The sequence below is a fragment of the Bos taurus genome, chromosome 24, assembly GCF_002263795.3.
Source record: "Bos taurus isolate L1 Dominette 01449 registration number 42190680 breed Hereford chromosome 24, ARS-UCD2.0, whole genome shotgun sequence".
Classification (NCBI taxonomy): Eukaryota; Metazoa; Chordata; class Mammalia; order Artiodactyla; family Bovidae; genus Bos; species Bos taurus.
The window spans coordinates 20,435,136-20,458,779 of NC_037351.1; the positions used below are offsets into that span (position 1 = coordinate 20,435,136).

The window sequence follows — 23,644 nt, forward strand, 5'->3', positions numbered from 1 at the left end:
TAAGTGCTGGCAGCCAAAGGGTTCACCCCATTTTCAGGGGGGACCCCAGGGGGTCCAGGGTCTGGATAGACTTCTCAAAGACTATTCCTGTGCACTTCTTGGCTCATGGATGTCACCCCTGAGGATCCCTGAGACAGGCAGAGGGGACGAGTCAGGGGTTTAATCTGACTTGTTTTTAAGATCTTTAGATGACAGACAAAAATGGCAGGATTTAGGGTTAAGGGGTCAGTTCTATAGACAAAGAGTGCTGGAGGCTAGTTGCACAAAAATGTGAATGTATTTAACACTACTGGATTATACATTTTAAAATGGTTAAAACAGTAAGTTATATGTTATGTACACTTTTCCACAATTAACATTAAAACACGGCAGAGGTGGGGAGGCCCAAGTGTCAAGAGCCGCTATGTTTCTGTATTCCTGCGATGGGTGGAGTGGTGATGGGCATGCTTGGGGAGCGCCAGGCTACCCAGCGTGGAGACCTTCAAGCTCGGCAACCTCTCCTGCCCCATGGACACCTCTGGCAAAACCTGGGGAGGAAGCTGGACCTCTATCCCGACCTTCCCTGCGAGAGTGATCTAAGTGGTGCTCGATCCTAGGAGCCCCCCAGCCCATTTGATGATGGTCACGCCTCGGCTGCCTAGCAACACTGCCTCCAATCAACAGATTCTGATGTAGCCTCCTAGGAACAAAGTACTGGGTTTCTATCAACAGACTATGCCCCCGACTCAAAATACTTTTCATTTTGCCTACCCTCGTTGAAACATTCGCATTATCTTGCCTCTGTCCAATCTAATTCATTTATCTTTTCATTATTTATTAAATATTCTGTTGAGTGCCTGTCATGTGCTAAAAACTAAAAGCACTCAGTTCAGTCAGCTCAGTTGCTCAGTCGTGTCCGACTCTTTATGACCCTATGAACTGCAGCACGCCAGACTTCCCTGTCCATTACAAACTCCCAGAGCTTGCTCAAATCTAAATTATTAAATCTCTAGTAGGCACTAGAAACCCTGCATGACTTTTCACTGCACCTACTTACTAATGACTCTTCCTGCCACCCAAGTGCTTGGAAATTCTCCCTTAAACCAAAACCTGGCTCCCTCTAACTTCTAGTCTGTCCTCAGATCATGTTCAGAATCCGCTCTTATTGCTTCAGGATCACTGTGATGCATGATTTCCCAAATCCTTGCCCAGTCCCAGCCGTCCCCTTTGCACTCTGTCCTCAGAACCTCTGCTTCCCATAAGGCACCTCCTCTCCAAGTCCTGCCAGCTCCCTCAGACTACTCTCACCCTGACCTCCATCCCAACCCAACGATTCCCAGCCCAGATCTCATTCCTTATCACCCCTAAAAAAGAATCATTCATGAACATCAAGTCAATCAATATCAGACAGAGACTTTCTTATAAATACTTACAAAAAATTAGAAATAGACCAGACAGAGACTTACTCTGGATCTGCACCATTATCAATAAAACAGCTTACCTAAAATTATGGAATGGGATGACATGAAATTTTAAAATTAAAAATCAAACCAAATTTGTATGCATGGCCATTACCCCTCAAAATAGCAAAATGACATTCATCTCATTATACTAGGTTATATGAACCTCAAAACCTCTCTGCTGTGAGTCTGGCTGTCTTTTCTGAGTCATGGGACCAAACAAACATGCCTGGCTCCACCCTGAAAGAGTTAACAGATGGAGTTCTCTTCCATGTCTCTTTCCACCTCTGATCTCCATTAGTTTTCCCATCCATTTCCAAGTTCCATTATAACTTGGAAATCTTATCTTTTCCTGGCTTACCAGGAACTCCCAACTGCTTTCCAACAAGGGATGAAAGTATATCTCCCTCACTTCCATCTTTACCAGGTAATTCAAACAGCCAACTAACCAGGAAAAGTGGCTGGTCCAAATCAAAGGAAAACACTTGGCTGCTTCCCCAAATCTCAGGTAAACAGAAAGGCAGGCTGTACAGAAAGAACCCCACATGGGGCCATGGAGAACCCGATCCCACACCAGTTAAGAAGACCCAGGGTGGTGGGTGGTGTCGGGGAGAGAGTGGAGGCCAGAGAAGAGGAGTAGAAACCTCCTCTGAGTGAGTTTTCCAGGTAAGTGATGCTCTACTTCAGGGGAAAGAGTAGTAAATAATATGCAGAATGAGGCAGCCCTCAGCAATTTGGAAAAAACTAGATTCCAGTCTGAACCAGCTCAGATCTTGATGCACACAGTACCTGATCTTCTCTCCAGGAGCTTTAAAGTCTTGCCTGTATAGATACAACATGACTGTCAAGTTGTCCAAAAGCTCAAAAAAGTTCAGAGTCCAGAGGGAAAGCTAAAAGATACAACTTGATTTCTTTTTTAAGATTTTTTTTTTTATGTGAACCATTTTTTTTTTTTTAGTCTTTATTGAATTTGTTATAATTTTGCTTCTGTTTTATGTTCTGGTCTCTCGGTCATGAGGCACATGAGATCCTAGCTCCCTGACCATGGATCGAACCCATACCTCCTGCATTAGAAGGTGGAGTCTTAACCACTAGACTAGCAAGGGAGTCCTAAAATTTGATTTCTTAAACCAGGGTATATGTCATGTCCTCCAGTGTAACAAAAAACAAAAAACAGGTACTTACTAGAGTTTCTTTACCAGCATCTTTTACTATAAATTTGCTGGCCACAACTGGTTATCAGGATGGCAATAATCTAATAGAACACTGGAATTAAAGTAATGCCATGGTTTTGTTTATGAGGCCGACGTAAGCATCTAACTTTTAATTGAACACAGTCTCCACTCTTCCCTGTCTGAGACTGTCCTGATCTATTTAGCTGATGGTGTCTAAAAAAAATTAGCACAATTCCACTTTTTATTGGCATAGTTCAGAGACTGATTGGTTCCGGACTGGCTCTGGTATGAGCCCAGCCTTTCCAGTCTCTCTGTGCAGTAACCCCCACCTGGTGGTAGAGGGAATAACTGCAGGCTGCACAGCTGTTCAGTCGCACAGTTGGGTCTGATCTTTGTGACCCATGGACTGTAGCAAGCCAGGCCTCCCTGTCCCTCACCATCTCCCTAAGTTTGCCCAAGTTCATGTCCATTGCATCTGTGATGCCATCCAACCATCTTATCCTCTGACAACCTCTTCTCCTTCTGTCCTCAATCTCCCAGCATCAGGGACTTTTCCAATGAATTAGCTGTTTGCATCAGATGACCAACATACTGGAGTTTCAGCTTCAGCATCAGTCCTTCCAATGAGAATTCAGGGTTGATTTCCCTTACGATTGACTGGTTTGATCTCACTGCTGTCCAAAGGACTCTCAGGAGTCTTTTCCAGCACCACAGTTCAAAGGCATCAATTCTTTGGCACTCTGCTTTCTTTACGGTCCAGCTCTCACAACTGTACAGCTGGACAGTTGTGTCCAGCTAGGGGTAAACTTGCCTTTTGCTGGTCTACTTCCAAAAACAATTTCCTCTGCTTATCTAAGTTTACCAGACACTGAATATATTAACTTGATATGGTTTAAAGGGATCCAAAGTATGTTGCCATTGAAATGAACAAACTGGTTTAACAGCTTAAATATTTTAAAGCTGTTGGTTCTTTTGCTCCTTTATTCAATTGTTGGTTGTTGGTTAGTTGCTAAGTCATGTCTGACTCTTTGCAACCCCATGGACTGTAGCCCACCAGGCTGAGCCTGGGAATCTCTAGGCAAGAATACTGGAGTGGGTTGCCATTTCCTTCTCCATGGGATCTTCCCAACCCAGGGATCAAACCCATGTCTCCTGCATTGCTGGCAGATTCTTTACCACTGAGCTACCAAGGAAGCCTCATTTATTCAATACATTCTTCCTAAGTGTCTGCTACCTGCAAGCCCTATGGCAGGCACTGGGACACCCAGGAAAACCAGGTATGGTTCCTGCCATGCAGGAACTGAGTACAGTTCAGCAAGGGGATGGGTAAGTGGTCAGGCACCTCCAGGGAGAATCTTGGGAGGGTCTGGCACCCTAGCTAGTGCCTGGCATAGTGTGTGGGCTCAAATATTTGTTGAAGAAATGCTGAACAAATGACTTGGAAACACACAGGAGGGACACCTAACCCAGGCTCAACAGTGGTAGTAAAAAGACATTTAAAATATATACCACATGTCAATAAGCTAAACTATATGTTTATTTGGAGAAGAGTTTTGGAGGAACAGACACATATATCTCACCCCATGATGGCACTAAATAATTAATCTGTACTTTCTTGGAAAATGGAGATAACCAGGACACTCTATTCTGCAAAATGCCAGCTGCCAAGGTCTAGGTCTTAGGTGAAGCTATTGTATTTTAACTACCAAAGTCTCCTCTGCCGGCTTCGTTAAGAGTGACACGTCACATGCCATTTGGTTACAATGGGAAAGAAGAGATATACAAACCTTTCTTCTCTTGCTTGTCTCTGTTCTTCTCTTTTGTCTAAATACTCTCGGCTAATGGAAGTATGCAAAACAAACAAAATGGGGAAGGAAAACAATAGAATTAGAGGCTCATAAAATTGCCAAGAAATTATTAACAGAGTATATCATGAAAGCTATCATCTCAGAAATGGAAAGTGGTTATTGTTAAATTTTTAAAATATAAACATAAAGGCTATACTTTAAAAGTACTATATTTTTATATAAAATCACAGAGATGAAAATTAAAAGTACTACATTTTTATATAAAATCACAGGGATGAAAACAAGGGATTACTGGATTCACTCAGAACTCTAATTACTCTTCAGAAAGAAGACTTTAAGTATTTGGGGAAGAGGGGTGAGACAAAAAGATTTTTAAAAGGTAAACCAAGTCATCAATAAGATATGGCAATGACAAGCAAGCAATAGTATTCAGCGGTGAGTACCACACAGCCAAGCTCTGGTAACTCCCCAACATTCCTCTCAAGATTTAAATCTGGGTGGGCCCAAGTGTCTTGGCCAATTTGTACTGCACTCTACAGTTTAGATATTCCTGCCACAGCCCAAGATTCTTCCTCTGAATCCCTCACACTTCAGTTTCTAAGCAGAGATCACTGGAAGCTTTTGTGCATTCTCTCTTGTCTTTATCCATAATATGCCCAAATCTGTCTCGTCTTAATGCTTGTTTGTCTGTTTCTCCTGGTGAGGTTCCAACTTGAATCTAAGTCTAAGACTATGTGGTCAGTCCCTTCTCAGTAAACTATTTGTTTTCCTGGAGCACTGTGACATTACAGTTTTCTACACTGAACCTCATAAGGTAGCTTAAGTACTCCACCCCTCTGGGCACTGATAACCTGGATATAAAGGGATAGTAAGAGCAACTAAACCAGGTTAGGAGGGGGGAGGAAAATCAACAAAGGCACAAATGTGTTATCATTTATAAACATCCATTCTCATCACTCACCACACTAGAAATAACATTTCCCATAACCCGGGAAAACTATGATAATATTCAACAAAAATAACAACAGATAAGAATGCTTTGCAAAGAAAACAGCACAAGGAACATGAATAACTTGTATCAATGAGGTGGCTGATAAAGGGTCAGCCATATGGCTAATCCCAGGCATGATTCTATAAAGCTTTTCCTATTTCCTTCTTTGAATTTCTTTTCATTCACATCCTCAGATTTTCAGGATAGAATTGAAGTCATAATAATCAGTAGTTCTGTGTGGTCTGTACAATAATCAGCATTCCTTTCTAGACAGGCTTATTTTGCCAGGATCTCACTATGCTCTTAAACGATGAGAGATTCTTTGGTGACCAAGAGAAAACACTGAATAGCTAGTTATGAGCATGGTCTCTGAAGATGAGGTTGCCCAGGTCTAATTCTTACTACCAATATATGGGCTGAATACATATTACAATGTACTCTTATCCTATTCTTCTGGGACTTCAAAGACACAAATGCTAAGATGTATTATTTTATGAGTCCATCAGACACTGTTCTTTTTTTTTTTCCAATATTTCGTTTCGTCTTTCAGATCGGATAATTTCTGTTGTTTCATCTTCAAATTCACTGACTTTTCTTTCATTTCTATTCAGCGGCTGAAACCATTCAAAGCCTTTTTTATTTTGGTTATTGTATTTTCTGCTTCTCTATGTATTTCCATTTGCTTCTTCTTTATATTTTCCATCTCTTTGCAGAGACTTTTCATTTGTTTCAAAAGCATTTGCCTTTACATCTTAGAACATGTTTATAACAGCTGCTTTAAAGTCTGTGTCTGATAATGACAACATCTATGTCCTTTTGTGTTCAGCATATTTTGATTCTCTTTTCCCTTTGAAGATTTTTTTTTCCTGGATTCCGATGACAAATTGTTTTGGATTGCATTCTGTATATTTTAAATATTTTGCAATGTGACTCAGAGCCTTATTTAAATTCTATGAAGAATCTTGATTGTTTTCCTTTAGTGGGCAATCAACCAAGTTAGGCTCAGCCTATAAGCTCTGACTGCCTTCTGATATTGGTTCCAGCATTAGATCAGTTCTCAAATATTTTTAATGCTATTCCTATCAGGTCCTCATATGCACCACCCTGTGGCCAGTCTGATACCTAAGTGTGTTCCACTCTGAACTTAGTTTTCCAAGTTTGTGGTATCCTGTTTAGGTTCTGAGTCACATGTGCACAAACTAGAGATGACCTCTGGATTGCTCTCTTGACCTCTCTACTTTTTATAACTTTCCCATCATTTTCTGGACTCCTAACTTACGTCTCCCTTCCTGGTCCTCTGGGCAAAAAACTTGGGCTTTACTTTCCCTGCTCTGCTACAGGCTTTCAGTACCTCCATCTGCTTACAGGGCAATGCAGCAGAAGGAGACATGGAGAAAAGAAGTGTTCTTGCATCACACTCTTCTGAGCACAGGAAGGGTTCCCTCCCTGAGTTTTAGGCACCTGCCTGGACACTAATGTCATCACTGTGCTTCTGTAACCATATTGCTTGGAGGCTGGCAGAGATACAAAGAAAAAAATAAGATGAAACAGGAGACTTCTGAACTCTCCAACCCTCAGGAATTCCTTTTGCTGCTCCTCATCAGAGGGACTGATGCTGAAGCTCCAATATTTTGGCCACCTGATGCAAAGAGTCAACTTATTGGAAAAGATCACAACGCTGGGAAAGATTGAGGGCAGGAGAAGGGGTGACAGAGGATGAGATGTTTGAATGACATCGCCAAATCAACCGACATGAGTTTGAGCAAACTCTGGGTGACAGTGAAGGAGGGAAGCCTGGTGTGCTGCAGTTCATGGTTGGCAAAGGGTCAGACATGACTTAGTGACTGAACAACGACAACAGTCCAGAGAAAGAGGCGTTCCCTTAGAGCCCTTTCAGCTCACACCTGGCATGTGCTTCTGGGTTTGGGGACGCTTCTGAGTCATGCCATGTGATACTGAAGGGAAAAATGGTGAACTCTCCCTGGTTTTGGTGGAACTTTGAATGCTAGCCTCCATCCCCAATTCACCTGCTCCCTTTTCCAGTTCAGAGTTTTCAGCGCTCCATGCTTTAAATCTGTCCATGACTGATGGCTGCATTGCGTGATGGCATAGAAGAGACAGGAGGGAGCATGCTGATTTCATCTTTCCCAGATCTGGAACCTTGTTTTAAGAGGTTTTCAATCAAAACCTTAAATGTGTAAGCTACTCTCTGAATTTTCCATGTGTTTCAGTCAGATGCTCTGCTGCTATTTGGTGGTGAAATATGTGGCTCTCTCAGAAAGCCCTGAATCATAAGCATCTAACCTGTTCCAGTAGTTTTACAAATTGGTTTTTCCAAAAGTGACAACTTCCAGAGCTACCTCATGAGAAATGGTGCATACAGTTCTGGCCTTTCCATGTATCATTTGGTAGAAAATCTGACAGCTCAAGGTACACCGTACAAATATGGTGTGATAATGATGTTGGAAGGAATGATGCTAAAGCTGAAACTCCAGTACTTTGGCCACCTCATGCGAAGAGCTGACTCACTGGAAAAGACTCTGATGCTGGGAGGGATTGGGGGCAGGACGAGAAGGGGACGACAGAGAATGAGATGGCTGGATGGCATCACTGTCTCGATAGACGTGAGTCTGAGTGAACTCCGGGAGTTGGTGATGGACAGGGAGGCCTGGTGTGCTGCGATTCATAGGGTTGCAAAGAGTCGGACACGACTGAGCGACTGATCTGATCTGAATGATGTTGCTTTACTTCATGCAGCTTGTGAATCCCCATCTTACAAAAGTCAGGATTAGTTTTTTTACCCACCAGACTTGGGATACTTGTTTTCATATAGTAGTGAGTTACGGTTAAGGCAAGTTCACAGCTCTGCTCATCTCTATGACTATATAGAGGCTTCTCAGGTGGCAGTAGTGCTTAAGAACCTGCCTGCCAATGCAGGGAGCGTAAGAGATGCAGGTTTGATTCCTGGGTCAGGAAGACACCCTGGAGGAGGAAATGGCAACCCACTCCAGTATTCTTGCCCGGAAAATCCCATGAACAGAGGAGTCTATACTCTTATTGGCGGCTGGGAAAAAAAAAAAGCATTATTGAACTTGTAAATCCTCGTTGACAATGCTTTATATCCTTCGTAGATTTCACTGTGAGTAATTGATCAAAGACTGTTTCCCAAAAAAACTGAAGGGAAGAAACAGGAAGTGGAGATGGGAGAGAAATAAGAAGAAAAAAGAGTGTAGAAACTATGGGAGAGATGAATGGAAGATGAAGGAGGGCGGAGGAAGGAGATGGAGAAGGCAAGAGGGAAGGAGGGGAAAGACAAAGGGAAGAAAGGAAGAGTAGGAAGAATGAAAGGTGTGAGAAAAGACGAACCAAGTGTCCAGCATTTTAAAAAGAACTCCACAGCATGAACCCAGGCTAGAGGAGTGTTAGGATGTGGATCAGGAGGATGGGGGGAAAGGTTGATCTGACTGAAGGAGAAAAGGAGAGATCCTGGATTCAGCAGAGCAGACAGGCCAAGACACAGAAGCTGGAGTGGGCCACCCAAGAACACATCTTTAGAGCTGGACAGAGACCAAAGAGACCAGGGGGGACAATGGCCTGGGACTAATCAATACAATGCCTTCTTCTCTCCAACAGGAGGAAATACTATTGCCTTAAAAAAATATGAAATATTGCTACAAGGAGTAAGAAACCAGGAAGTGGCAAAGCATTTTCTTTTAGGTGTCCAATAGAATATGAATAAAACATGAATAGCTTCAGGGGAAAATGTCAAATTAAGCCAATTAGGTCCTCTGCCTTCAGGAAGGCCTGGATAAAACCATTTTAGATAATGAAGGCCCCAAGAACACACAGGCCTTAATTGAATCTGGCTGGCTGGCTCTGTTTCCTGCCATAGGTTAAAGGAAGACAGGCCACAAGAAACTAGATCAAGCCTGTTTCAGGCTTGCTCTTCTTGAAAACAGAGGCAGCGTCGGAAACAAGCATATTAATCCCTAATCCTTTAATACCAGTATTAACCATATGCAACAGTGAAAGCATGTGCTTTAATTTTCAGTTCATTAAAAAAATTTTTAAATCCATCTTACCTGAATTTGTTTCTTTCCTCTCGTTCTATTCTCTGCAACCTTTCCTCTCTCTCCTGTCGCCGCCTCTCTCTCTCTGCTGCCAAGGACTCTTGGTGCTGTCTAAAGGATGACGTGAGAAGACCACTCACTGATGACCTAAAGATACAACGAGTCAATGTTTGAGTGGCTCATCCAGTGATTAAAAGGACTAATGTAGGAATCAGTCAGCCTTGGTTAGAACTGAGGGTCTGCCAGTACCTAGGTAATGGGTGGGGGAAATTACTGAGTGTCTCAGGACTTCTGTTCCAAGATCTTCATCTGTAAATGGAGATAAGTAACTTGCTTTACATGCTCGGAGGACAAAAAGGCGATAATGCATATAAAATACCAAGCAGCAGGCTTGGCATATAAGCAGTCATCAATAATGAGTGATATTATTATCAAAAAGTATTCCAGGATATGCTTAAAATATAAATACATATTCTCTCCATACACACACACACGCACATTTTAAAACTGGTTTCTGATAAGACTCTGATGACCTGGAAGAAACATTCAGCTTAAAACTGTTTTCTCTTTTACGTGTACTAAAAATATTTTGCCATATACCTATTTCTTAATATACATCCCCAAATAATTGTATCATCTTAAAACAAGGTATTGGGATGACAGATAAGGAGGGAAAAAAAATGTCAATGGTCTGAAATCTGAACGGAATTAAGGAAATTTCATTTCCATGTCAAGAAGTGTCCATGAACAAGCAGCTTGTTCAAAGGACAGCACTTGATTATTGATGATACCACACAAATAATCTGGACTGTTCACTTAAGATGCTGTGATGGGGATGGTCAGCTATGTGAAGGCCTTAGTGAAGAATAAGAGGGGAACCACAGAAAATTTTAAGTCAGGAGAATGGATGGAAGAAAGCAAAATTAGGTAACTATATGAAAAATAAAGAAGAGGGTTAGCTGGGAAGGAGAGTCTGTTGGACCTCTGGGGAATAATAAAATCTGTTACAGACAACTGAACCTTTGTTTATTGGGAAAACATCTAAACTAAGACACAAATATTTCTGATATATAGCTTGGGTGATAGCCTACTTGAATTTGATGAATATGCCTGCCTCGTGGGGAACACAAGGTCCCTCAGCACAGGAGAAAGATGTGACTATTGCAGCACACACATTCTGCCATAAGTCGTACAGCTGTTCTCCCTAGAAAAGGTGAGTCACCTCTGGCAACCCATCAGAGGTGGGAGGAGAAGCAGAGGGAAGAAACCACCATACCCAGTTGCTCCAAGGAGGGAGTAACCAAAGCCTCTGTGAGGAGCTTTCAGCAGGACAAAGCTCTCTGCAGGAGGCCCCCTTTGTTTTGTCACTTTAGCAAAACTATATTATAACTAACCTTAAACCAGGCACCCCCAGGCTCTGCCCGAGCACACTTTTCTTTCTTGTTTTTTTTTTTTTTAATTTATTTATTTTAATTGGAGGCTAATTACTTTACAATATTGTATTGGTTTTGCCATATATCAACATGAATCCGCCATGGGTGTACACGTGTTCCCTATCCTGACCCCCACTCCCACCTCCCTCCCCGTACCATCCCTCTGGATCGTCCCAGTGCACCAGCCCCAAGCATCCTGTATCCTGCATTGAACCTGGACTGGCGATTAGTTTCTTATATGATATTATACATGTTTCAATGCCATTCTCCCAAATCTCCCCACCCTCTCCCTCTCCTACAGAGTCCAAAAGACTGTTCTATACATCTGTGTCTCTTTTGCTGTCTTGCGTACTGGGTTATTGTTACCATCTTTCTAAATTCCATATATATGCATTAGTATACTGTATTGGTGTTTTTCCTTCTGCCTTACTTCACTCTGTATAATAGGCTCCAGTTTCATCCACCTCATTAGAACTGATTCAAATGTATTCTTTTTAATGGCTGAGTAATACTCCATTGTGTATGTGTACCACAGCTTTCTTATCCTTTCATCTGCTGATGGACATCTAAGTTGCTTCCATGTCCTGGCTATTATAAACAGTGTTGCGATGAACACTGGGGTACACGTGTCTCTTTCAATTCTGGTTTCCTCAGTGTGTATGCCCAGCAGTGGGATTGCTGCGTCATAAGGCAGTTCTATTTCCAGTTTTTTAAGGAATCTCCACACTGTTCTCCATAGTGGCTGTACTAGTTTGCATTCCCATGAACAGTGTAAGAGGGTTCCCTTTTCTCCACAGCCTCTCCAGCATTTATTGCTTGTAGACTTTTGGATAGCAGCCATTCTGACTGGTGCCAAGCACACTTTTCAAACCTTTTGATCACACAGTATCTTGCTTCCTGTTGGTTTCTTCTTTAGATCAAAGAAGTAAAAATGAAGAATAAGTAATTAACAGATGACTATATCTTCTCCCCAGTCTCCCTGTCAGTAATCCTATGAAAAATTGTGAGAACAAGATAGCATCTAAAGAAAGATCACAAAGAGCTGATGAGCTTGCATGCAATGGGAGATGGCAATGAATCTGCACCTCTGTCTCAATGATTAAGGCTTCCCTGCTAGCTCAGTCGGTAAAGAAATCTGCCTGCAATGCAGGAGGCATGGGTTTGATCCCTGGCTTGGGAAAATTCCCTAGAGAAGGACATGGCAACCCACTCCAGTATTCTTGCCTGGAGAATCCGATGGACTGAGGAGCCTGGCAGGCAACAGTCCACGGGGTCACAAAGAATCAGACACAACTGAAGTGACTGAGCATGCACACATCTCAATGATTAAGTGAGATCACTCCCCCCTTTAATTTGGGGCACCAGGTTATATATATATATATATATATCTGCTAGGTAAAAGTTATTAATCAGGTTGCTGCTGCTGCTGCTAAGTCGCTTCAGTTGTGTCCAACTCTGTGTGACCCCATAGACGGCAGCCTGCCAGGCTCCCCCGTCCCTGGGATTCTCCAGGCAAGAACACTGGAGTGGGTTGCCATTTCCTTCTCCAATGCATGAAAGTCAAAAGTGAAAATCAAGTTGCTCAGTCATGTCAGACTCTTCGCGACCCCATGGACCCCATAATCTTTTCACAGCTGAGAAAAATCTTTGGAGTTGATTTGGGGACATGAGTCCACCTTCTCCTCAGGATGCTGGCTTTCTGATTAAAGAAACCTTTCTGTTCCTACTGGCACTTGAATCTTGAGTATTGATTTCTGAGCAGTGAGGACCCAGATCTAAGCTCAGTAACACCTACAGTCTGGGCTTACTAGGCATCTAATACATCAACTTGGATCCTTAGGCATAGAGAGAATTTTATCATCCATATAAACACAGTTATGTCTTACATAACTTCTATCTTCTTTTTGCTACTATCACATATTTCTCTTTCTGTTATATGCAGCCAAATCTAATCCACAATCAGGTGAAAGGGTTTCCTATGCCTCTCACACAGTGACTGAGAGAAACTGTTATGAGTGAAATAGACTTGCTTAACCTGATTAATTGGAGAAGGCAATGGCACCCCACTCCAGTCCTCTTGCCTGGAAAATCCCATGGGCAGAGGAGCCTGGTGGGCTGCGGTCCATGAGGTCACGTAGAGTCGGACACGACTGAGCGACTTCACTTTCACTTTTCACTTTCATGCATTGGAGAAGGAAATGGCAACCCACTCCAGTGTTCTTGCCTGGAGAATGCCAGGGATGGGGGAGCCTGGTGGGCTACCATCTATGGGGTCGCACAGAGTCAGACACGACTGAAGCGACTTAGCAGCAGCAGCAGCAACCTGATTAATAAATTGTACCTAGCAGATGAATATATATATATATATATATATATATATATATATATATATATATAAAACCTGGTGCCCCAAATTAAAGAAAACATAATCTTTTCAAATACACAGAAACTATTTAAAAACTGACCGTCAATCCTGCGACAAAGTTCAAGCTCATGAGTGAATGACAAGAGTTGGTTTTCATGTGCGCTACCTTCCTAACCATAATACAATTGAGTTAAAAATAAATAACAAGAAGATACATTTGAAAAATCCATATAATTGTAAAGTTTTTAAATGTTTCTAATTAATTCAGGTCAAAGAAGAAATATACAGAAAATTAGAAAATATTCAAAGAGTATTATATCAAGACTATGTATCAAAAGACTACTTATGAAAAGACTATATATTAAAATGTTTAGGATATTTCTAAAGCATAATGAGTGGTCAACTCAACAATCTGGAAAGCAGAATGGAATTAACTCATTATTCTTAGAAATAGAAGAAAATTTTCTAAACCTGACAATGGGTATTTAGTAAAAACAAATTTTTTAAACTATGGTAAGCATCATTCCTAATGTTGAAGCATTTAAGTTTAATATTAGAAATGATAGGAGACTCCCAGAATTGCCTGTATTTGATATTATTCTGGTAGTCTTCCAGCACACTAAGATAAGATAAACAAGTAAAAGCATAAGGAAGGGAAAGAAATACAATGTCATTATTTGCAGATAATATGATCTATTTAGAAAATCCAAAAACCCTACAAGTTATTAGAATTAATAAGAGCCCAACAAGGTTTCTCAATGTAAAATGTGCAAATACTAATTGTATTTTCATATAACAGCAACAATTAATAAGTTAACTACATGGTAACTACAAATTACTTCATTATAAGAAAGACATAATGTCTTAGTAAAAGACATAAATAAATGACCTAAACAACTAGATCACATTCACATATAGAAAGATTCAATACAGTCAAGATGACAATTCTTTTTCAACTTATACAATTTCAAATCAATTTCATTCAACATTCCAAAAGGATTTTTCATGGAACATTACAAGGTGGCTCCAAAATGTTTATGGAAGAACTGAGATCCAAGGATGACCAAGACAACTTTGAATAAGAACAAAGTGGATCACTGGCCCCACTAGATATCAAGCCCATTCTAAAACCACAGTGGTTAATTGTGAATGTGGTCTTGGTGCAAGAACAGAGACATGGAATGACAGATTCATACGCAAATGGTATCTTGATTCATGACAGACATGTCATTACAGATTAGTAGGAACATAACGGATTATTTGGGCTTCCCCTGTGGCTCAGCGGTAAGGAATGTGCCTGCCAAAGCAGGAGACACAGGTTCAATCCCTGGGTGGGGAAGATCCCCTGGAGAAAGAAATGACAAACTGGTCCAGTATTCTTGCCTGGGAAATCCCATATACAGAGGAGCCTGGCAGGCTATAATCCATGGGGTCGCAAAAGAGTCAGACAGGACTTAGTAACTAAATAAAGAAACCAAAAAACGGACTATTTAACAAATGGTGCTGAGACGACTATTAGCCATGTAAGACAAAAATACAGCAGCCCCTCCTCATGCCAAACACAAAAATAAATTCTGGGAAGTTTAAGTGAAACATGTAAAAAGCAAAACTTTACAACATCTACATATTAGGATAGAAAAGAATTTTTTCAGACCAGAAATCCAAAAGGGCAGTCAAAAGGGAAATTTTAATACATATGCACATGTTACATTAGTAAATTTACATACACTGAAAGACCACATAAGAATAGAGAGAAGCCGCAGCCTGGGAGAAGCTAATTGTAACACATACAGACCACAAAGTATTAGTAAGCGATACAAAGAGAACTCCTTTGAATCCATATGAAAAAGACAAACCGCCCACTGGAAAAATAGGCAAAGAAAAAATGAGCAAAAGACAGTGGGCATTTTATTGAAGAAGAAAATGAAATCACCAGTAAATACATGAACGATACTCATCTTCACTAGAGTTCAGGGAGAGGAGATGCAAGCTAAACCCACAGTGAGATACTGTTTCACACCTTCCAGGCTGCAGACTGACAAAAATTCATGCCTGAAGACACTATGCTGGTGCTGCTGCTAAGTCGCTTCAGTCGTGTCCGACTCTGTGCGACCCCATAGATGGCAGCCCACCAGGCTCCCCCGTCCCTGGGATTCTCCAGGCAAGAACACTGAAGTGGGTTGCCATTTTCTTCTCCAATGCATGAAAGTGAAAAGTGAAAGTGAAGTCGCTCAGTCGTGTCCGACTCCTAGCGACCCCATGGACTGCAGCCTTCCAGGCTCCTCCGTCCATGGGATTTTCCAGGCAAGAGTACTGGAGTGGGGTGCCATTGCCTTCTCCAGAAGACACTATACACTGCCACAAAACAAGACAACAAGAACCCCCATATACTGTGTCTGGGAGTGTAAGCTCGTAAAATCCTTTCAGAGAAACACTTAATACATCTGGAGATGTGTTTATCCCACAATCCAGAAAATCCACTTCTAGGTTTATACTACAAAGTACACCTTTACACCTTTGCATGTATAAAGATGACAGACATGTACAAGAATAGAATATATTACACTGCTTTGTACTACTAACAGCTAATAACTTGAAACAGCATAAATATCAACAAGTAGAAAAGCGAAATAAAATTACAGTGTATTTATACAAAGGAATACTCTATACCCGAAGAAATGAATGAAATAGAGTGATATAGACTAATTTGGATGATTCTTAAAAGCATAGTATATTGATAGTGACAAGTAATTTGAAGAACATGAAGAGAATGTTATCATTTTTATGAAGTTTAAATACACATAAAACAAAACCACTGGAGAAGACAATGGCAACCCACTCCAGTACTCTTGCCTGGAAAATCCCATAGACGGAAGAGCCTGGAGGGCTGCAGTCCATGGGGTCGCTGGGAGTCGGACACGCCTGAGTGACTTCACTTTCACTTTTCACGTTCATGCATTGGCAAAGGAAATGGCAACCCACTCCAGTGTTCTTGCCTGGAGAATCCCAGGGACAGGGGAGCCTGGTGGGCTGCCATCTATGGGGTCGCACAGAGTCGGACACGACTGAAGCAACTTAGCAGCAGCAGCAGAGCAAAACCACACACTATTTAGGGATTCATGAATATTTAGAAAAAATATAAAAACATATGAAAATATGCTCTGCTTAGTTTCTCAGTCATGTCCGACTCTTTGCAACCCCATGAACTGTGGCCCACCAGGCTCTTATGTCCATGGGATTCTCCAGGCAAGAATACTGGAGTGGGTTGCCATGCCCTCCTCCAGGGCATCTCCCCAACTCAGGGATCGAACCCAGGTTTCCCTCATTACAGGTGGGTTCTTTACCATCTGAGCTACCAGGGAAGCCCGAGTATCTTTGAATCCCCAAGCTAGCTGAACATTAAAAGTTATGTGCAATCACAGAATTTGAAAACAAAAAATGAAACAAAAAATAAGGTACCCTACATAGAACTGGGGCTTCCCAGGTGGCACTAGTGGTAAAGAACCGGCCTGCAATGCAGGTTAGATGTAAGAGGTGTGGGTTTGATCCCTGGGTTGGGAAGATCCCCTGGAGGAGTGCATGGCAACCCACTCCATTATTCTTGCCTGGAGAATCCCATGGACAGAGGAGCATGGTGGCCTACAGTCTATAGGGTCACACAGAGTCGGACAAGACTGAAGCAATTTAGCACGCATGCACTACACAGGACTATTATTTTAGGTGAATCTGATTCTATTAATAGCTCAGCTCTCAGCCTGCCCTGTGTGGTGGTCTCAAGGACCAGCAGCTTCGGGTCTTGAGTTCTCTTTTCAGAGGGAGGAGAGAGAAGTTCTTGGGTAAGGAACAAAATAAGAACCTTGCCATTTCCCCTTGCGCTTCTGACTTTAATTTGTTCTTCTAAATATATCAGCTTGTTCCAGGAAAAACTTCATGTGTGGTAACTTAATAATGGGTCATTAGTGGCTATACTAATGAGTTCACAGTGAAGCTTCTCTATATCATTTGTTAACATCATTTCCTTTCAGATGAGAACACTGGACCTTGTTTAAAATTAGAACAGTATTAGAACTTGGGAAAATAAAACTGCTTCCATCTTGTTGAGTGGATGCTATCATTTCTTCCCCGGGTGCCTCTTAGGAAGGGAAATGCAGATGATCCCCTGTCTACTGAGACCCTGCAAAGGAAGACCTCATGTTGGGTCTGAGGCCAGAGGACATGTGAATGTACTACCAGGTCGTGTTAACACGTGGAGGCTCTTTCCTTTCAGAAGTAAGATGTGAGATGCTAAGGCAAAGCAATGAAGACTGGTTCCTCTTCTAAAGTGAAGCACAATGCCTTCTATAACTCGAAATCCATTCCCTTGGATGCCCTAACACAGATCCCTGAAGCTGGAAGGGACGATCAAAGGGCCCCATGAGCTTATCTGTCCCGGATGCACAGAAGCCATTTTGGTCATACTAGGAACCAAGAGTCGGAGAAGGCAATGGCACCCCACTCCAGTACTCTTGCCTGGAAAATCCCATATATGGAGGAGCCTGGTAGGCTGTAGTCCATGGGGTCGCTAAGAGTCGGATACGACTGAGCGACTTCCCTTTCACTTTTCACTTTCATGCATTGGAGAAGGAAATGGCAACCCACTCCAGTACTCTTGCCTGGAGAATCCCAGGGACAGGGGAGCCTGGTGGGCTTCCGTCTATAGGGTCGCACAAAGTCGGACACGACTGAACAGACTTAGCAGCAGCAGCAGCAGTGGTAGCAGCAGTAACCAAGAGTTACATATATAATATTAATAAATTAAATTTCTCTAGGTCTCCCTCTATCTACATATTCCCAATATGTGAGAGTATGAACTCTGGCTCTGTAAATCCTGTGGAAATAAGCTCACCTAGAATATCAATGCTAGAAAGTATTCAAACCACACAAAGGGAATATCTCAAATCATTGCTAAAAACAACTATATCCAAATACCAAAATTCAAGCTAGTATGGTGAATTTTTCTCTTTATAAAGGCATCCTTAACAGATTTTTACCTTTCAAATGAAATATTTCAGGAAAATGCCTACAGTGATTGGAAGTTGTTGCACTGTTTAATCTTGGCCAGCCTGGGGACCAGCTGTGATGTGAAGGAATTAAATGCAGGGCTTTAGATTGAGAAAACCTGAGTATGGCCAGTCAGTTAACCTCTCTGAGCCTCAGTTTACCTGCTTGTAAAATGGAGATAATAATACTCCATATTATATGAGTGTGCATAGGAGCCTGCTTAGAATAGCATATGGGTCACAGTAGGCACTCAAGAAACATCACTTTATGTTGGGAGTAGAAAATCTACAAACACAGAGGAAGGTCTGAGCCGTGGTCTCCAAGGCCAGATCTGGAATACAACACTGGCAGTTCTCAGCGTGAGGGGCTACAGTGGGCTGTGGGTTTGATCTGAGCCTTTCTGTCATGGCTCCGAGCTGGGTCTGTGGTGAGGGCTGCATGCCACCAGGAAAGCACCTGGGAAGCTGAAGTCATCTAAGTTACACCCAAGGCAGCTGCAGCCAAGCGAAGCCACGCAAGAATGCAGGTGGCCAGAGGCCAGAGAGGTTTTGCAAGGGAGCGGATGATATACTCTGAGCAAGAGGAATTGCAATATTTAATCTTGGATGAAAAAGGCTCTAGGAACTACCCCAGAAATCCCACCTGTTTCAGGCCTCCCTTCCTGGGATGTCTGGAGCAGGAACTCGACTGCACCGAGATATGGTTTGTAATGAGGGAATGGAGACGACACAGTGTGCCAATTATTCTGCACAAAATGGCTCTTTTAATCCATACAACTTCTTGTACTAAGCTCTATTATTCTCTCCTTTATAGATGAGAAAATAGAGGCACAGAGAAGTTCAGGATGTAGCAGAGCTGAGCTTTTTAAACAGGCCTGTCAGGCTGGAGCCCTCATGTTGACCTATATTCCTCCCCTCCCCACACCATGGGTACTTAGTAAAGTACCATTTGTGCAGTACTTGCCACAGTACATGCATCAGTTTAAATTTTTTTCCATTTCTTTCCTAAAAATGACCACTACCCTAAATTTGGTCTTCATCATTTCCACATATGTTATTATATTTCCTCCTGCAGTCTAAATTTCTAGGCTGGATCCTGTTTTCTCATTTGTCCTTGTCTCCCGACACTTAGAAGAGATGCATGATGAGTCACCTGATGAATGAATTAGATGCTGAATAACAAGGATGTAGCAAGTCAGATACAACTGTACACACTAGTCTCCATGTGTCTACATGCTCAGCCCATTCTCTAAGCGAAAACACATGATGAGGACCTGCTGAGATAATGTCTTATGCGTAGGACTCTGTGCCCCTGGCAACAGCTGAGTGAATACAGTGGATTCCTCCCCAAAGGCAGTTCATTCAAAGTCAAGTGGTGGGTGAGGTTTCTGGTGTAGAAGGTCAGGCTAATAATAGTCATGTGCCCAGGACTTGCAACTGGAAGATAGGAAAAGAATATGTAGTTGGGAGGAAGTGAAAGTGTTAGTCACTCAGTCATGTCCAACTCTTTGCAACACCATGGACTATAGCCCACCAGGCTCCTCTGTCCATGAAATTCTCCAGGCAAGAATATTGGAGTGGGGTCTCCCACATTGCAGGCGGATTCTTTACCATTTGAGCCACTAGGGAGAAGCAGAAGCCAAAGGGTCAGGTGGCATGAGTTAAAGTTGTAAGAAGATCATTGCCTCAACAGTGGTAAAATATGGATTAAACATAGCTAAAACACAAGGCCTGCGAGGATCAAATTTTCTGAATTACACGGTAGAACGAAGGTGAAGAATGTTTATAGGAATCCAAAAAAAAAAAAAAAAGAGAGAGATAATTTACAAGGTGTGGCATCTATTAAGAAATAGCCCATAAAGAGGAAATAAAATCAATCAACTGAAAACAATTCAGAAATGACACAGATGGTAGAACTAGAAGACTAAAACATTAGAAGTTATTATGACTATAGGCCACAGATACAAGAAGTTAAACAAACTATGAACATGTTCAGACATGAAAGATACAAAAAAGAGCTCAGTTCAGATAATCTAGTAGACTTTTTCCAACAAAGACATAAAGATGGACCACAGGCACATGAAAGGATGCTCAATATCACGAATCATCAGTTAGACATTATTTCACACCTGCCAGAAAGACTTATCAAAAGGACAGGCAATAACAAGGGTTGGCAAGAATGTGGAGAAAGGGAACCCCTATTCCCTGTTGGTAAAATATAAGTTGTTGCAGCCATTATGGAAGAGTATGGATGTTCCTCCAAAAAATTAAAAACAGAACCACCATATGACCCAAAAGTTACATTTCTAGATATTTATCCAAAGAAAACAAAAAGACTAATTTGAAAAGATACATACATCCCTGTGTTCTCTGATCATTATTTACAATAGGCAAGATGTAGAAATCTAAATGTTCACTGATGGATGAATGGATAGAGGATACGTGGTGTATGTTACACAATGGAACATTATTCAGTCACAAAAACAATAAAATCTTGCTTTTGTGATAACACAGAAGAACAGTATGAAATAAGATACAGAAAGACAGATATCATATGATTTCATTCATTTGTAGAATCTAAAAAAAAAAAATAACAAAACAAACGAACATACTAAACAAGCTCATAGATAAAGTAAACATATTGGTGGTTTTGCCAGAGGAGGAGGGTGAGGGGTTAGACAAAATAGGGGAAGGGTATTAAGAGATAAAAACGTCCAAATATAAAATGAGTAAGTCCTGGGAATATAACTATAGTCAGTAATGCTGAACTTCATATTTGAAAGTGACAGATCATAACTAGACTTTCGATGCCAACCCTTTTGCAATGTATACAAATGTCGAACCTCTATGTTGTACACCTGAAACTGATACCATGCTGTATGTCAGTTATGCTTGAATTTTTTAAAAATCCAGCTGAAAAGGTGCTTGACACTTGAGGGAAAAATAATGAACTTGCATAGAAACAGAAACTACTCAAAATGAACAATGAGAAAAAAGACTGAAAGAAATCAATAGAGCACTCATAAACTTTGGTAAAGCTTCAAGTTGCTCAATATATATGCAATTGAAGTTATCAAAAGAAAGGAGAGGTGAAAAGTACCCCCAAATTTAAAGAAATAAGCACTGAAAATTTTCCCATTTTGATAAAATTACAACCCACAGATCCAAGAATCTCAACAAAACTCAAGCACAAAAAAAATTAAAAATGAAGAAAACTACACTATGTCACATGAAAATCAAAATTTTAAAACCAATAAAAAAGAGAGGATCTTAAAAGCAGCCAGAGGAAAAATGACATATTGCTTGCAGAGGTACAAAAACTATTGCAGAATATTTGTCAGAAACAATAAAAGCTACAAAGCAGAGAAACATCTTTAAATCACTGAAAGAAAAAAACCTGTCAACCTATAATTCTTTACCTTTAAAAACTGAAGGGGAAATAAAGGCCTTTACAGACATATAAAACACAGACGGAATTTATCATCAGAATACCTTCAGTACAAGAAATGTTAAAGAAAACCCTTCAAGTACAAGATAAATAACATCATATAGGCACCTTGATCTATACAAAGAAATAAAAACAATAAAAAAATAAAATATGTGAACATAAAGCATATTTATCATTGTTTAAATATGCTTAAAAGATAATAGATTGTCTAAAGCAAGCATAATAATTTATCAATCATAAGTTGATAATCATATATAAATGCTCAAACATCCCCATTAAAAGGCAGAGGTGGTCAGATTCAAGAAAAAAAAGCAAGACTCAACAATATGCTGTTTACAAAAACAACACAAAACCCACTTTAAATATAAAATTAATTCCACCCAATTTAAATATAAAACATATAAAACATACTACCCAATAATATCAGGATACATATTCTTTTCAAATGCACACAGAACATTTGCAACAATGGACCATATTCTGGGCTATAAAATAAAGCTCTATAAATTTAAAAGGATTCAAGCCATACAAAATATACTCTCCCATACAAATACATGCTCCTTCCAAATAAAGAAAAAAAAAAGTTCTCTGTCCCCATTTTTATTAAATTAGAAATCAATAACAAAGACCTGGAAAATCCACAAATATTTATAAGCTAAATAAATACTCTGAAAAAATCTATGGAAAAAGGATAAATCAAAAGGGAAATTAAAAAAGCATTTTGAACTAAGTTAAAATAAAAACACAACCTGTTAAAAATTTGTGGAATGCAGCTAAAGCAATACTTAGAAGGAAATTTATAACAGTAAATGCCTATATTAGAAAAGGCAATAAATCTCAAAACAATGGCCTCATCTTCCAATTTAGAAAAATAAGAACAAATTTAACCAAAAGTAAGCAGACAAGTATATAGAGTAGAAATCAATGAAACAAAAAAAAATTTGACAACTAACACCAAAAGCTGATTCTTTGAAATCAATAAAATTAATAAACCTCTAGCCAGATTGCTTAGAGAAAAAAAGAAGACAAATATTACAAACTGTAGGACTGAAAGAGGTGACTTCACTATAGATTCTACAGTTTTTAAAAGAATAATAAGGCCTTCCTTTGTGGGCTCAGTGGTAAAAAATTCGCCTGTCAATTCAGGAGAAAGAGTTTGATCCCTTCTCCAGGAAGATCCCACATGACTCAGAGCAACTAAGCCCATGTTCCATGGCTACTGAGCCTGTGCTGCAACTGACGAGCCCAGGTGCTGCAAGTACCGAAACCTGTGCTCCTGGAGCCTGTGCACTGTGACGAGAGAAGCCACCGCAATGAGAAGCCACACCAGAGAGTGGCTTCACCCCTCACCACACCAGAGAGTGGCCCTGGCTTGCTGCAACTAGAGAAGAGCCTGCCCAGCAATGAAGACCCAGCACAGTCAAAAATAAATACACATAATCATTAAAAAAAAGAATAAGGGAATGTTTTGAGCAACTTTACACCAATAAACTTGACAACTTAGATGAAAGGGAAAAATCCCTTGAAAGACAAAAGCTACTAATGGTCACTCAAGAATAAATAGATGACTTGATATGAATTGATATCAGATAAGCATCTTGATGAAAGTGAAAGTGGAGAGTGAGAGAGTTGGCTTAAAACTCAATGTTCAGAAAACTAAGATCATGGCATCTGGTCCCATCACTTCATGGGAAATAGATGGGGAAACAGTGGAAACAGTGTCAGACTTTATTTTTGGGAGCTCCAAAATCACTGCAGATGGTGATTGCAGCCAATTAAATTAAATTAAAAGACACTCCTTGGAAGGAAAGTTATGACCAACCTAGATAGCATATTAAAAAGAAGAGACATTACTTTGCCAACAAATGTCCATCTA

The 23,644-nt window shown here is 40.7% G+C and overlaps 1 protein-coding gene across 10 annotated transcripts in view; it reads right to left on the reverse strand.

The window, feature by feature from the left end:
* FHOD3 (formin homology 2 domain containing 3) overlaps window positions 1-23,644 on the reverse strand; it is a 521,883-nt gene that overhangs the window by 98,837 nt on the left and 399,402 nt on the right. For 8 of the 10 annotated variants that reach the window (NM_001191215.1, XM_005224047.4, XM_005224045.4 and 5 more), the window contains 2 exons: window positions 9,496-9,630; window positions 4,402-4,452 (listed from right to left, as the gene is read on the reverse strand). In NM_001191215.1, the coding sequence (NP_001178144.1) occupies window positions 4,402-4,452; window positions 9,496-9,630 (186 nt within the window). The remainder of the gene's footprint in view (window positions 1-4,401; window positions 4,453-9,495; window positions 9,631-23,644) is intronic. The other 2 variants (XM_010818738.4, XM_010818734.4) reach the window with 1 other exon arrangement.